Genomic DNA, 14,146 nt, shown 5'->3' with positions numbered 1-14,146 from the left:
CAGCAGCAGCACCTCCTGTCTCGGGCACCAGCAGCAGTGACAACGCCGCAGCAAGTCCCTGCCACAACGCCTACCGGGTCACCAACGCTACGAGATCGGGTGTGTGTACCCGCGTCGACTCCCGACAACATCCAAACGTCAGGACCAGAGGCTCCAGCTGGACCGGGGGAACCGCACAAACAGCTGCTAGACCGGGTAAGCCCTGCCCTAGGCGGCACTTCGCGGTGTTCTTCCCTCGCCCTCCCCTCCCCCCCCCCCCCCCTGCAGGCATTCCTGTAAACGGTACGTAGCTTACCCACCAGTTGCGAATTGTGTTGTGTTGCCATGTCTGACCCCAGATCAGAGGGTTCCAGCCCGGCCAAGGGGAGGGTGAAGCATTACGCTTGCACTACATGCAGCGTTAAGTTTGCGTGCGGTCAAACCGACCCCCGCTGCGCGAGATGTACCACGGCACGCGCTGCTCCAGGGACCCCGGTGCCCCCCGCCGCCCCTGTGGAGCCAGGACCCGAACCCCAATGGGCAAGGTCCCTGGCCGCTGCCGTTTCCGGCTTGGCCACATCCTCTGCGGCAATTTTACGCCGGTTAGAGCCCAGCTCCGACGAGTCCTCCTCTGAAAACGCACGAGGGAGGGCACGCAAAAGAAGGAGGTCCCGCAGCAGCGAGGACTCCCCCCGGAGATCACGACACTCTAGGAGGTCAGATAGATCTCCCAAACCCAGGCGGGCCAGGGACTCTCGCGGCTCTCACGGCTACAGGGAATCCGTGCATACGTACCATAGATCAAGGCACTCGTCACGATCCCGGTATTCTGCAAGACCGGCCCGGACTCACCATGAGTCCCCACGAGCGTCTTGCTCAACGGCGTCCCATGACACGGCCCAAACGGCAGGCGAGGATAGTGCGTCGGAAGACTACGACCACTCCGGTGCCTCGTCAGTTTCTGAACTAGACGAAGAACAAGTGTCGCGCCTAGCCAGCCTAATGGATAGCCTGGTAATATCCGTAAGAGAAATCCTTCAGGTTACGGAGGAAACAGTAGAGATGGCGCCTTCCACGGTGTCGTTCAGACGACAGAGGAAATCACGAGTGGTCTTTTCTGACCACCCGGATTTCTCTGAAGCCCTTAGCAAGGAATGGCAGAACCCGGACAAAAAATTTAGGCAACCCGGGAAAACGTGGGAAATTACGTACCCGTTCCCAGGGGGCTTGAAAAAGAGTTGGGCAGTACCTCCGGTAGTCGACCCACCCGTGTCACGACTAGCTAAGAGCACAGCATTGCCAACAGCCGAAGTAGCGACGCTAGCTAACCCGCAAGACAGGAAACTGGACACTTTGGCAAAAACAGTGTTTCAAGCCACAGGCACAGCCTTGCAACCAATTTTTGCGGCTGCATGGGTCAGTAAGGCATCCACAGCCTGGGCCAAACAATTACGAAAAGACATCATAGCAGGCGCTCCACCAACCGAGTTGCTCGAGCTGACAGATAATATCATACAGGCAAATAAGTTTGTATGCACAGCACAGCTTGATGCAGCCAAATTTGTGGCCCGGGCGTCCGCCGCATCGGTAGCGACAAGGAGAACACTCTGGTTGAAAAGCTGGTCAGCGGATACAGCGTCCAAGATGGCGCTAACAAAATTGCCGTTTGAAGGAGACAGGTTATTCGGCCCCAAACTGGATGACATGATAAAGGACGCCACAGGCGGCAAGAGCACGTCATTGCCACAAATGCCGGCGAGAAAGGACAAGGCCCCATTAAAAAAGAAGCCGTTTTTTAGGCCCTTTCGGCGTTTTTTATCCCGCCCAGGGGCGGGGCACTGGTCCCACTCTACGAGAACCCCAACAGAGTCAAAGAGGGGCCCCTCGTTCAAAACAAAACAGACGTGGCGTTCCCGACCCGGAACGTCTAAAACGGCGGGACCAAAAAGCGTGGCGTGAGATACTGCCCCCACCCAGTGTCACCAGGGTGGGGGGCAGGCTCTCCCAATTTTGGGAGACATGGAGGAGGCACGTGGACGACAAATGGGTACAGGAGATTGTGACATCCGGTTACTCAATCGAATTCACGACCCTCCCACGGAATTTTTTCTGCAAGTCCAGAGTGCCTACTACCCCGGAAGGGGTAGCCAACCTACAACAAGCAGTGCAGAACCTACTAGCGCAAGGGGTTGTGAAACCGGTGCCGGGAGCCCAGGAGAGGCAGGGGCTCTACTCGAACCTTTTTCTAGTACCCAAAAAGGACGGCAGAGTGAGGCCAGTCCTGGATTTAAGGAGGTTGAACCGATTCGTCAGGACAAAACATTTCCGGATGGAGTCAATCAGGTCCGTGATAACATCCATGCAGCCGGGGGAATTTCTGTCCTCGATAGATATCAAGGACGCCTATCTTCACATCCCGATTCGGGAAACACATCAAAAATTCCTCCGATTCGAAACACAGGGAAGGCACTTTCAGTTTACGGCGCTGCCATTCGGCCTGTCTACTTCGCCAAGAGTTTTCACGAAGGTACTAGCAGCAGTGATGGCGCTACTTCATGCGGAGGGTATATCGACGATTCCATACCTAGACGACATACTAATAAAAGCACCATCGTGGGACGACAACGTCAGGAGCTTGAACGTCACGATAAAAACTGTAGAAAAATTCGGCTGGATAGTGAATCGCGAAAAGTCATGCCTAATACCAACGCAACGTTTGGAATTCTTGGGCATGATATTCGACACCAGCCACCACCAGATCCTGTTACCTCAAGCGAAGGCACACAAGCTCCGGCAGGGCGTCCGGTTCCTAATGCAGAGGAAACCACTAACCATCAGATACTGCATGGCTATCCTAGGCCAGATGGTGGCAGCGTTCGAGGCAATCCCCTTCGCCCAGTTCCGATCAAGAATGGTACAACACCTGATATTGTCGCGCTGGAATGGGTCCCGGCTGACTCTGGAACAGCAGATCCAGATAACCCCTCAGGTCCGAGGGTCACTGAGATGGTGGCTGAAACGTGGCAAGCTTCAGGCGGGACGACCTTTGGGCCCCAGGCGGTGGACAGTAGTAACGACGGACGCCAGCCTTTCGGGTTGGGGTGGAACACTGAAGGACCAATCGGTTCAAGGAGTCTGGTCACAAAGAGAGGCAAAGCTTCACATAAACATCCTAGAACTGCGAGCTATCCACCGGACGCTCCGACACTTCGGGTCCAATCTCGAGGGAAAAAGCGTACGCATCCAGACAGACAACACCACAGCGGTGGCCTATGTCAACCGGCAAGGAGGGACGCGGAGCTCGTCGGTAATGAGCGAGGTAGCAGCCATACTAACATGGGCGGAGAGGCACCTAAGCGCAATATCCGCAGTGTACATCCCCGGAGTGGAGAACTGGGTGGCGGATTACCTAAGCCGGGAAAGAATAGATCCTGGCGAATGGGCCCTGCACCCAGAAATCTTTCAAATGATATGCCTGAAATGGGGCACACCAGATGTGGACCTCATGGCCTCACGGCTAAACTACAAGGTACGCCCGTTTGTGTCCCGAGCACGGGACCCACAAGCAGCGGCAACCGATGCTCTGACAATTCCGTGGAGGGAGTACAAACTCCTATACGTTTTCCCACCAATCCCGCTCATACCGAGGATCTTAGGAAAAATCAAGCAGGAAGGGCCACCAGCGATATTGGTAGCGCCAAACTGGCCAAGAAGGAGCTGGTACGCAGCCATCATAGAAATGCTGTTCGACACACCGTGGCACCTTCCGGAGCGAAGAGACCTACTATCCCAGGGACCTTTTGTTCACCCGGATTCCAAGTCTCTACATTTGACGGCCTGGCCGTTGAGACCGAGGTGTTGAGGAGAAAAGGTTATGCAGAGAATGTCATCCAGACAATGATACGAGCCAGGAAAGCAGCCTCGTCAGCAATCTACTATAGAGTCTGGAAGCGCTTCTTCATCTGGTGCGAGGAGAGGCGGTTACAACCGATGCAATTTTCGGTACCCAGAATCCTTGCATTTCTTCAATCAGGCCTTGAAGTAGGATTAAGGGTAGGCTCGTTGAGGGGCCAGGTGTCAGCACTAACGGTACTGTTCCAAAGACAAATTGCAAACAGGATGGCGGTACGGACATTCCTACAAGGAGTCGCCCATACAACACCCCCGTTTAAACCCCCGGTCCAAACTTGGGAGCTTAATCTCGTGTTGGACACTATTTCAGACCAGCCGTTTGAGCCGCTCAAGGAAATCCCTATGCGGTTACTGACCTGGAAAGTGGCATTCCTCGTCGCGATCACGTCAATCCGGAGGGTCTCAGAGCTAGCGGCATTGTCTATACAAACTCCATATATGGTCTTCCACTAGGACAAAGTGGTACTAAGACCATCACCCGAGTTTTTACCAGAAGTAGTCTCGCAGTTCCATATTAATGAAGAAATCGTTTTTGCCCTCCTTTTGTCCAAACCCAGTACACAAAAAGGAAAAACTGCTACACCACCTGGACGTAGTAAGGGCGCTGAGAACCTATGTGAAAAGAACAAAGGAATTCCGCAAGACCGACTCCCTCTTCGTTATTCCGGAGGGGACCCGAAGGGGCCTGGCAGCCTCAAAAGTCACCCTATCGAAATGGATAAGGTCCCTGATAACAGAAGCATATCGAGCTTCGGGACGCTCGCCACCATTTCGGGTTACGGCCCACTCCACACGGGCGGTAGGGGCTTCCTGGGCAGTCCTCCACGGAGCCTCAGCCCTCCAGGTGTGTAAGGCAGCCACCTGGACGTCCTTGCACACATTCGCAAAATTTTATAGAGTCCACATAGCTGCATCATCGGACGCCGCTCTTGGACGCAAAATCTTGCAGGCGGCAGTCGTTTGACCGCACAGCCGCACTTTCAATGCCCACCCAACATATGTTTCTTTGGGACTGCTTGTGAACGTCCCATGGTCTAGGCTGTGGCCCCCAATGATACGGACGAGAAACAGATATTTTTGGTATAACTTACCGTAAAATTTCTTTCTCGTCACGTTCATTGGGGGCCACAGCACCCACCCCTTATTATTTAGGCGGTTGCCAGAACTCTCTGTTCTTCGGTCATTTTCTTGGTGGCAAAAAATTACGCCAGAGTTATGTTTTGGTATGTATATAACACAATATGTATAAATTTACTCCCACTGGCTTCCTACTGCTTGCAGACAGACTGATTAGCTGAGTGCCTGCAGGGGGGATATAGCCAGAGGGGAGGAGCTAACACTTTTTTGCTTAGTGTCGCCTCCTAGGACAGTGGCTATATCCCATGGTCTAGGCTGTAGCCCCCAATGAACGTGACGAGAAAGAAATTTTACGGTAAGTTATACCAAAAATATCTGTTTTCCGTGGTTTCTGACAAATTCTTGGCCACCTGCAAGGCAGACATAGGGAAATTGAATGATTAAATGTACCCCCTATGATAGTATATCTGAAACCAGGATACACGCCCCTGGGTCAAACAGTATCCCTTTAGTTTTCCACAAGGAAATGTTGTTGGGGGACAAGTGGGACACTTAATTCCAATGGGGTTTTTGCGAGAGATACGTCCTCCAGCAAACACTTCTCTTTTTCAGTCAAGAAAAGACACAAAGAGATTTCCATGTGGACACCTACCACATGGTCTATGACCTCCATGAAAGGAACAAGGTTACGGTTCCGGACTATTCCCTTGTGGTCCTCACCCCTCATGACATCCAGAGCATACTCGCGCAAGTGCAACCCCAGCACTTATTTTTGGCCTGTCAGATCTGGCTACAATATGCCCTCCTCGTACCTCATAGCATCTCTGTCCAACGTTGTACTACTTTGAACCTGGCTACTCTTCTACAAAAGGATGAACAATACCATGAAATTTAAAATACAAGGCAATGGAGGAAATGGGCAAAACTTGGATTGAATGCCTTCCATTAGCCCTTTTTCTCAGTTAGGTACATACCTAGCAGCAGAGGAAAAAGTAAGTTTAGAGCACTATGTATTTAGAACACTGTCATAGGTTTTTAGCTAAGACTTTGCTTCACTTTTACCTACAGTGCACCCTGCTCTTGCCACTCAGCGTTCCATCGTTACAATGCCCCCAGTCCAGCTACCTTGCTGCCTCTGGAGAAAGGGGGTGAAGTGGGCATAATCACCTGATTAGGTTTTTTTTTTTTCCTTTCAGATTGATAGACATGACTATGCTCGAGCTAGTGGCCCAGAAGACAGGGGATTCAGTCATGTTGATCAGTCATTAGATAACCCTTGCACTCTTTGTGGATGCATTGGGGTATGGTCAAGAAGGCAGGTTCTACACAAGTTATGTTGTGCTATCCTTACATGATGTAGTCAAACCCAAACCTCTTCTAACGTAACGTCTACACAGACTCCCGCTATGCCTATGGCATTGCTCATGACTATGGACCAATTTGGAGAGTGAGGTCATTCTTGAAAATACATCCACGACAAAAATAAAGCAATTAGAAACAGTAAAGGTGTACCAGCACCAACAGATGCCCTCTTGCTGCCTGAGAGAGTAGCCTAAAAGTGCAACAAAAGGCCACTCCATAGATGGCACCTGAGGTAACCGTAAATCACCCGGCTGATCAGGCTGTGAAGACAGTCACATAGAAGCCCAGACATGATCCTTCAGGGGTTGAGGTGGTACAGTACCCCCCCCCCCCCCCATCACCCCGGGTGGATTATGACCTGTTGATTCAGTTACAAAAGCAGGCAACTAAAAGGGGGAAGAAAGGAATAATAGGAACCAGCAAGAGTGGCAAAGAGACACCTGTGGATAAATGGATGGTAATCAACAAGCCTTGTCTCCTACAGGCCCCTATCCCATCATGGCCGTGGCTTCGGCCTTCCATGGAAATACACACCTGTCACAAACAGCTGTGGTCGCTAGTCACTGGTCTGCACCAGGATTTAGCATCACGGCTCTGCCTCCTAAGGACACAATGGCCATAGAGACTGGCTATTCTGACCACAACCTGTGGTTAGAATGAATGAAGTACAATGCGGGCATGCACAACCAGACTGGTTATGCCTGTGGCAGTGCTAGGCCCTATCTGGGAACTGTCCCTCTTGAGCTCCCAGAGGACCATGAAACTGTTTTCTCAGCCTCTATACTAACACCAATAGGACAGGCTGTGAAAGATAGAAAAAAAAGAACTCTAGACCGGAGGAGGTAGCTTTGACCCACACATGTACATAGATGCCATAGAAATACCTAGGGGTGTACCAGATAAATACAAAGCCAGGGATAAGATTAAAGCAGGACGAGAGTCGTTATTTAAACTCAGTGGGGATATTCTCTATACCAATGATCGGAAATGCTAGCTCAGGGCAAGGAGAGATCTGACTACTACGATTTTGTTTATTAATTTAGAAACATCCTGCCACAGGGAACACAGTTTCCCTCAGCTCTAAAATATATGGAGTAGGGCACCTTGACCCCCACATAGTCCTCAACACTCGTCTGTAGTATTTGGAAGAGGGTAGCTGTCCTGAAGGGTGAATAATACTCTCTGGTAGTTACCTTGAAGTGGACTTCTATTAGGCTTGCACATAGTGTAGACCTGTGGGCCCACATAAACGCGCAGAAACACTTCTCCACAGAATATGAGGCCCTTAGATCTCTCTCCCAGTTGAGGATGTGAGCTTTCTTGAAACTTCCTTCCTCCTTCGCCATTTCTTTGTTAAAGATCTTACGGAAAAATTTTAGACTTAGAATAGTTATATAAGTAATTCAGGAGACAAAGCTCTTTTGTTGTGAATTCTTCGAGAATACCTTTTAATTTGTAGGTATCTGAAGAATTCACTTCTATGAAAGTTAAATTCTTCATGCAGCCTGTGGAAGATTTTCATTTTGGCATTCTCTATTAGATCGTAGAGGTTTGTCACTTCACCCTCCCTTCATCTGTCCACCAAAAGGCAGTCCGAGAAAAACTCAAGGACCTCTATTGGTACTAGAACCCGTTTGTCAGAGAAATGCGACCTCAAAATCTGTAGTACGTGCACCCATGCTTGTACTGAGGCTTTAATAGTTGGGCAGTCTGACATTTGGAAGGAGGAGGACAAGGGTGCTGCTAATATTAGATTTCTCATGCTTCTACCTTTTATTTAATGTTGTTCTAGCAATGGCCAACTAATCCTGTCAGTTAGGAAGAACCACAGTCTCATCTGTTTTATTAGTTTTTTTTGTTTGTAGGCCTGAGAACACAAAAGGGATCCACACATAGAGCTTAGACTAGTTAAAATGGATTAACTTTATTACAAAATAGGACAATAATTTAAAACATGTAGGAGGGGAAAAAGAATATCTGGATATACAGGAGCAGGACTTGAATAATGGAATAAAAAATTAATTCATGATATAAATGGGATAACAATATATACAATAGTGGATCTACTAAGTCATATATAATACAAGCCATACAGTGAAAGGCAATAGATTAAGACTGTCTGATCGAACACAAGATTTAAATACAAAGTTGTTGGCACATGCCAATCAAGACGTCTAATCTGAGCCCCAACACACGTTTGGCATCTGCTTTCTCAAGGGTTGTCTGTAGGCTTTTAGGTATGGAAATCCCAGGCCCCCTCTTTCCCTTGAGCCATTCATAATGGATGCTGCTACTCTTGGCTGTTTATTTCCCCAAATGAAGGACATCATTTGTCTTTGTAAATATCTTATAGTTTTCTGACAGCACGGGAGTGTGAGTGAGCGGAAGCTACACAGCATTTTTTGAAAGATCATAATTCTATATAGGACAATCCTTCCCAACCTGGAAGGAGTCTCAGTCTTTTTGGATTGTTTCGTATAGACTGCTGACATTTTTGGTAGGAATCTCCTCTAGTGGGAATTTCATCCCGTACCGAGGTATGGGACTACTGGCTTTTCCCACGAATAAGGAAAGTATGTTTCAATTTGGTCTATCAAGCTGCAAGATGCAATCATGGGTATTATTTGGGATTTGTGTCATTTATTTTATAGCAGGATATATTGCTAAGGCTTTTATTGTTCTGGAAATTTCTTGGAGCGAACCAAGTGGATGAGTTATTGATAGTATTACATCAACTGCAAATAGTCCAATTTATGCTGTCTGAATGACATTGGGATACCTCTTATGTTGGTATTTCCTGTAATTGCTTTTGTGTAGGGCTCCATTTTGAGGATAAAAAAACAATGGGGGGCCCTTTCCTGATTCCATTTGTTGCTTAGAAAGTGTTTGAAAAGACATAGCATAAGGCTTTGATTGCTTTTATGATTCCCCCTTTGAACCCACATTTATGTACAGTACGTGTTTCCCCAATGGATCCTGTTGAACGCCTTCTCCACATCCAATGTGAGTATCAGAGAAGACATTCGCAGGCCACCCATTTTGTGCATTAGATTCAGCATTCTTTTGGTGGCGTCTGTCTTCTCTGCTTGGTTGCCATGTACTAGGGATAGTAGTACGTTTAAATGGCAATAGGCTATAATCTTGGCACATAATTTCAGATCACTAGTTAAAAGTGAGATGGGCCTAAAATTGTACTTTTCCCTGGCTTGGGAGTTGCCACAATTGTGACCTGGAGCGTGTCTGTGGGGAAGACACCCCCTTTCATGGCCACATTAAAGGTTTCAGTTAGTTTTTTCTGTGAAGGCCCTTTTGCATGCAAAGATTATCGCTCAAAATTTGTGAGCAATAATCGTTACGTTAAATGCAGATAGTCGTGCACTATTCGTTCACTTGTCGTTAGCCGCAGGTTCTTAGCTGGCATAAAAACCACCATCCTTTCGACGCTCAAAAGGTGTTTCATTTGAATGGAACTCATCCAGTTTGAGGGGCTGCAGGATGTTTTTTGTTTGCCTTGCGTACACAATGAGTGCATTGTTTATGTAAGGCAAACAAATGCCAGAAGAATACAGTGGAGTCTGAGGGCCAGATAATCCCTCGCATAAACACACACCCACCTGAGCAAACCGCAGCTACTGAGTTTACTTTAGGTAATGAGAGAAATAGAAAGGATTAAAAACCATTATCTGTATGTGTAATTTATGCAAAAATGTAATCAGTTCATTTAGTCATGCGGCTGTTAAAGTGATAATCATTGAGTGTAAAAGGCCCTTTATTTGAGAACCATACATTTGGTAGTATTCATTAGAATAACCGTCTAGGCCTGGTGCTTTTTCCTTTTTAGACTCTTGAATTTTTAGCATTGGGGATAATGGGTAAATTTAGGGACTCTAGTTGATTTTGTGTAGGTAAGTAGATCAAGGAGAGAAAGTTGTTGACGTTTCTCTTTGAATGGTTGTGAGGTTTCGTAGTCTTCTTTAACCTTGTACAGTTTTGAATAGAACTCTATTCGCCATCAGTTTACTGAATTTATTATTTGCTATGTAGTCAATTTATGTTGATAGTTTTTATCGTCTTTTCGTGGCTTTCTATTAAGAATCCCCTCAATTTGGCTGTTTTTATTAGTTCCGAGTTGAAGGACATTGAAGAGTTTCTCTTTTAACTCGTTCTCTAATTTTTCTAGTAACATTATCCTGTCTTTTTAATATTTAGTTTCTTTCCTTTTTATGCTGTGACCCTAGCTTGATCATGGTCCCTCTAATAGCTGCTTTGTGGGCGCTTCATAGGACAAATGGGTTTATCTCTGGGGATTCGTTGAAATAGAAATTCTCTTCAATTGCTTTGCATATAGTTTCGTGATATTTGAAGATTTTCATTAAATAGGTATCTCCATGTTCTAGAAATTTTCATGTTTTGGGATAACTTAAGGCTTATATAGATTGGGGTATGGTCTGACTATGTTGAGACTTAGTAAATTTTTGGAAGCAGAAAAAATTGAACTAGAACCAAAACAATTCTCTTAAAAGGAGCGATGTATCGCCGAGTAAAAGGAGAACTCTTTGGAGCTAGAGTTCATGCATCTGTAGTTGTCATATAGTTCTCCCCATTCAAGAAGTCAGGGTATGTGTTGATTTTCTCTGGGTTGTTGGTGGCCACGTCCTTGTCTGCCATTATATTGAAGTCACCACATAACACCAGGTTGCCTTTCTGGATCTTCTTTATTTTCCTTGCCATCTTGTTCAGGAAGTGAATTTGTGCTCCGTTTGGTGCATATATGTTTGCAATCGTCAGCATAGAGTTGCTTATTTTGCATACTGCAATCAAGAATCTTCCACCTCTATCCTCTTCACACTTGAGCAGTTGGAAATGTGTTGTATCTTTAATGGCGATGACTACTCCTGCTCTTTCCTTTTTGGCGTTGGCCATGTAGATCGTGAGGAACTTGGGGTTGGAGAACTTTGGACCTCCTTTATTCAAGAAGTGTGACTCCTGCATGCATAAGATATCTATTTTTGACTTGACAGCTTCCTTCCAAATAGCTCTTGTATGGTGAATTGAATTTCTTTGCATTGATAGAAGTGATTTTTATACTCGTGCTGGCGGTTCTTTTCCATGCTGGGAATGAATTCCCCTTTCTCTTATTCTGGCCTGCTGAACCATCTCGAGGTAGTCTTTGTTCCCCAAAGAGCTATTTATACCCCATTTTGATAATATTTTTTGCCCTTCTTCTGGCTTGAGAATTATATGTGGGGGTCCCTCCTTTATAAGTTTTGTTTGGAATCTCCATTTTAATGGGATGTTATTTTCCCTTAGTGTGAAAGTAATGAGGGTAAATGTTTTCCCGGCGAGTATTGCAGCTTGGAAACGTATACAAATAGTTGGATTCTTTCGTACAGATGTAGTTGATTCTTAAGATTCCTTGCTGCTTGCATCATATTCTCCTTAATGTGAAAAAATGTATGCTGCTATAATGTGTCTAGGGAATTGATTGATGTTTTCGGAGACTGATTTTGGATGTGGAAGCCTATGTATTCTATCAATGATTAATTCCTCTTGTTTGGAATTTGGCTGCAGCTTTTTGATTAGACTTTTTAGATACCCTGGTAGCTCTGCTGATGAAACTGTCTATGCGACTCCACTTATTTTTATGTTACCTATTCATTATGTGAATTGGTCAGCTCGCCCATCTTTGTTTCCAGATGCTCCACTCTGCCTCCCAGAGCATCAATCAAGGAGTTTAGTGTTATGCTTATGGAGGCTATGTCCTTTTTTTACGGGTCTTCGTAAGGCTAGTATCATATATCCCAGATGAAATTTTCTGATGCTGCCTCATCAGAGAGGGGATCTCCAAAAGTGGGTCTGTTTCCTCTTCCTGGGTTCCTGTCTTCTCTCTCTTTGCTGTGACTGTGACCTCTACTGTCTCCCTTCACCTTTGGTGAAGTTGCTGCTCTGGACTTGTTATGGAGGAACTGGAGATAACATTGTATAATCGCGGCTTCCTCAACTCTGGCAATATGCTGGGGGTAGGGGCCTTCTCCTCTCCCTGTTTTCCTCTATCTCTCTACTCCTCATGCGTCAGATGGGTGCTCTGGGAGCAGGGGATCAGGGCAAGACCACTTACCATATTTATGAAGCAAGGGATCACCCCACATCGCCACTCCTGGCATCTTCTATTCCAGAGTGGAAGGTCATGCAGCCTGTTTGTCATCCCTCTGCTTTTCTGCGGCAAAGAAGTCTGTCAGCCTTTTAGGCGCTGACTTCATCTGCCGCTTCCTTGTCATCTCCTTCTTCTGGTACAGCACTGTGGGGTCTTTGGTGTGCTGTGGATCAGTCGGTTTTAACGTCGCTGTGAGGAGCTGGGCACAGAGCTCACTCACATGTGTCTGCCAGCTCCATCCAGTTCAATCCTTCCCTGTCACTGTTCTCTCACGTCAGGTGCCTCTGCAGAGCAAATTCTCGGCTCCAGGAGCTCAGATCATCTGCGAGGGTGTCCCCAAAAGTTTAGCCTGCAATTTTGCTGGTTGTGCTAAACCACTGTAGGCTGGGAGCCTTTGCAGCTGTAGAGTGCAGCAGGAGACCTGGTGGTGCCGGATTGTGTTATAACCTAGTTTAGAGCTCTCCTTCTGCATGTCCTCTTGCAATGAAGGGTAGGCCACCGAACTTTTGACATGTTGCTCTATACAGTGGGATCACAATCTCCTGCTTTTTATTGGGTTCGGTCCTCTACATGTCTCTCTCCATACACAGGATTACACAATAGTGAAGAAGACATCTGGTGACGATGCAACTCCCAACAACCATCTCCATGATTCAGGAGGATGGAGCAGGAGCCAGAGCCCCATCACAGAGGCTCCTCCTCACTTACCGATACATGAGCAGAAGATCTTAGAACTCAATAACAAGATCACTGAGCTGCTGACTGGAGAGGTGACCCTGCTGGGAATGCTGGGAAATTATACAGTAACAGCACTAGAGGTTTCTGGGTAATGATGGTATCATTTTTTGTGTCAGGTTCCTATAAGGTGTCAGGATGTCGCTGTCTATTTCTCCATGGAGGAGTGGGAGTATTTAGAAGGACACAAGGATCTGTACAAGGACATCATTATGGAGAACCACCAGCCTCCGATATCACAAGGTAAGAAGTGACATATAATACATATTATGTTATAATATACACACACCTTCCTTGTATTTTTCGGATTATTGGATGCATTTTTAATTAGAAAAAATAGGTTTAAAGGTTTAGGCATCTAATAGTCTGAAGTTATATGAGAAGGGTCTGAGTAACCAACCAAAACGTCACAATGTCTGTGGATTGTCTTTGATGAAGAAAATTCTCTGTGCAAAATAAGAGTGCGGAATTTCTTTTAATATATTGTATTGTGGGTCCCATCTCTTAGATCCGCAGCTATATGGAGAACACATGCTTCATATAGTCTGCCATTATTCTTTCTCAATAATTGAGGTTCTTTATGTTACACATTATGATGTCCCTCATATGATTTAGTGTCTTTACTTTTCTCATAAAGGGCCGGCAGCACTAGAACCCTCCAGTTCCACCAGTTCTATCATATTCTCCTCCGAAACAGTCCCACTCTTGAATGACCCACCAAGAATGGAGAACAGCAAAGAGATTACCAAAGGAATATTGAACTTCACCTTAAAGATCATTTACATGTTGACCGGAGAGGTAAAAGTTCTCTGTATTTCTATGTCCTTTTGGCTCGAGTTACACAGCAACCTTGGATGTGAAACAGGTCAAAATGACCAAATGTTACATTATAGCTTTGTGACCTTGAAAATTAATTAAAGTGAAAAA

At 46.4% G+C, this 14,146-nt stretch overlaps 1 protein-coding gene across 1 annotated transcript in view; it reads left to right on the top strand.

Moving 5' to 3' along the window:
- Nucleotides 1–13,861: 13,861 nt before the first annotated feature.
- Nucleotides 13,862–14,146, top strand: part of LOC136608658 (oocyte zinc finger protein XlCOF29-like) — a 354,481-nt gene continuing 354,196 nt past the window's right edge. The window contains exon 1 of the mRNA XM_066589124.1: nucleotides 13,862–14,017. Within this exon, the coding sequence (XP_066445221.1) occupies nucleotides 13,943–14,017 (75 nt within the window). The 5' untranslated portion in view covers nucleotides 13,862–13,942. The remainder of the gene's footprint in view (nucleotides 14,018–14,146) is intronic.

This window comes from Eleutherodactylus coqui, chromosome 1 (genome assembly GCF_035609145.1).
Source record: "Eleutherodactylus coqui strain aEleCoq1 chromosome 1, aEleCoq1.hap1, whole genome shotgun sequence".
Taxonomy (NCBI): domain Eukaryota; kingdom Metazoa; phylum Chordata; class Amphibia; order Anura; family Eleutherodactylidae; genus Eleutherodactylus; species Eleutherodactylus coqui.
The sequence above is the reverse complement of the archived record's forward strand: the minus strand, read 5'-3'. Positions and strand labels throughout refer to the sequence as shown.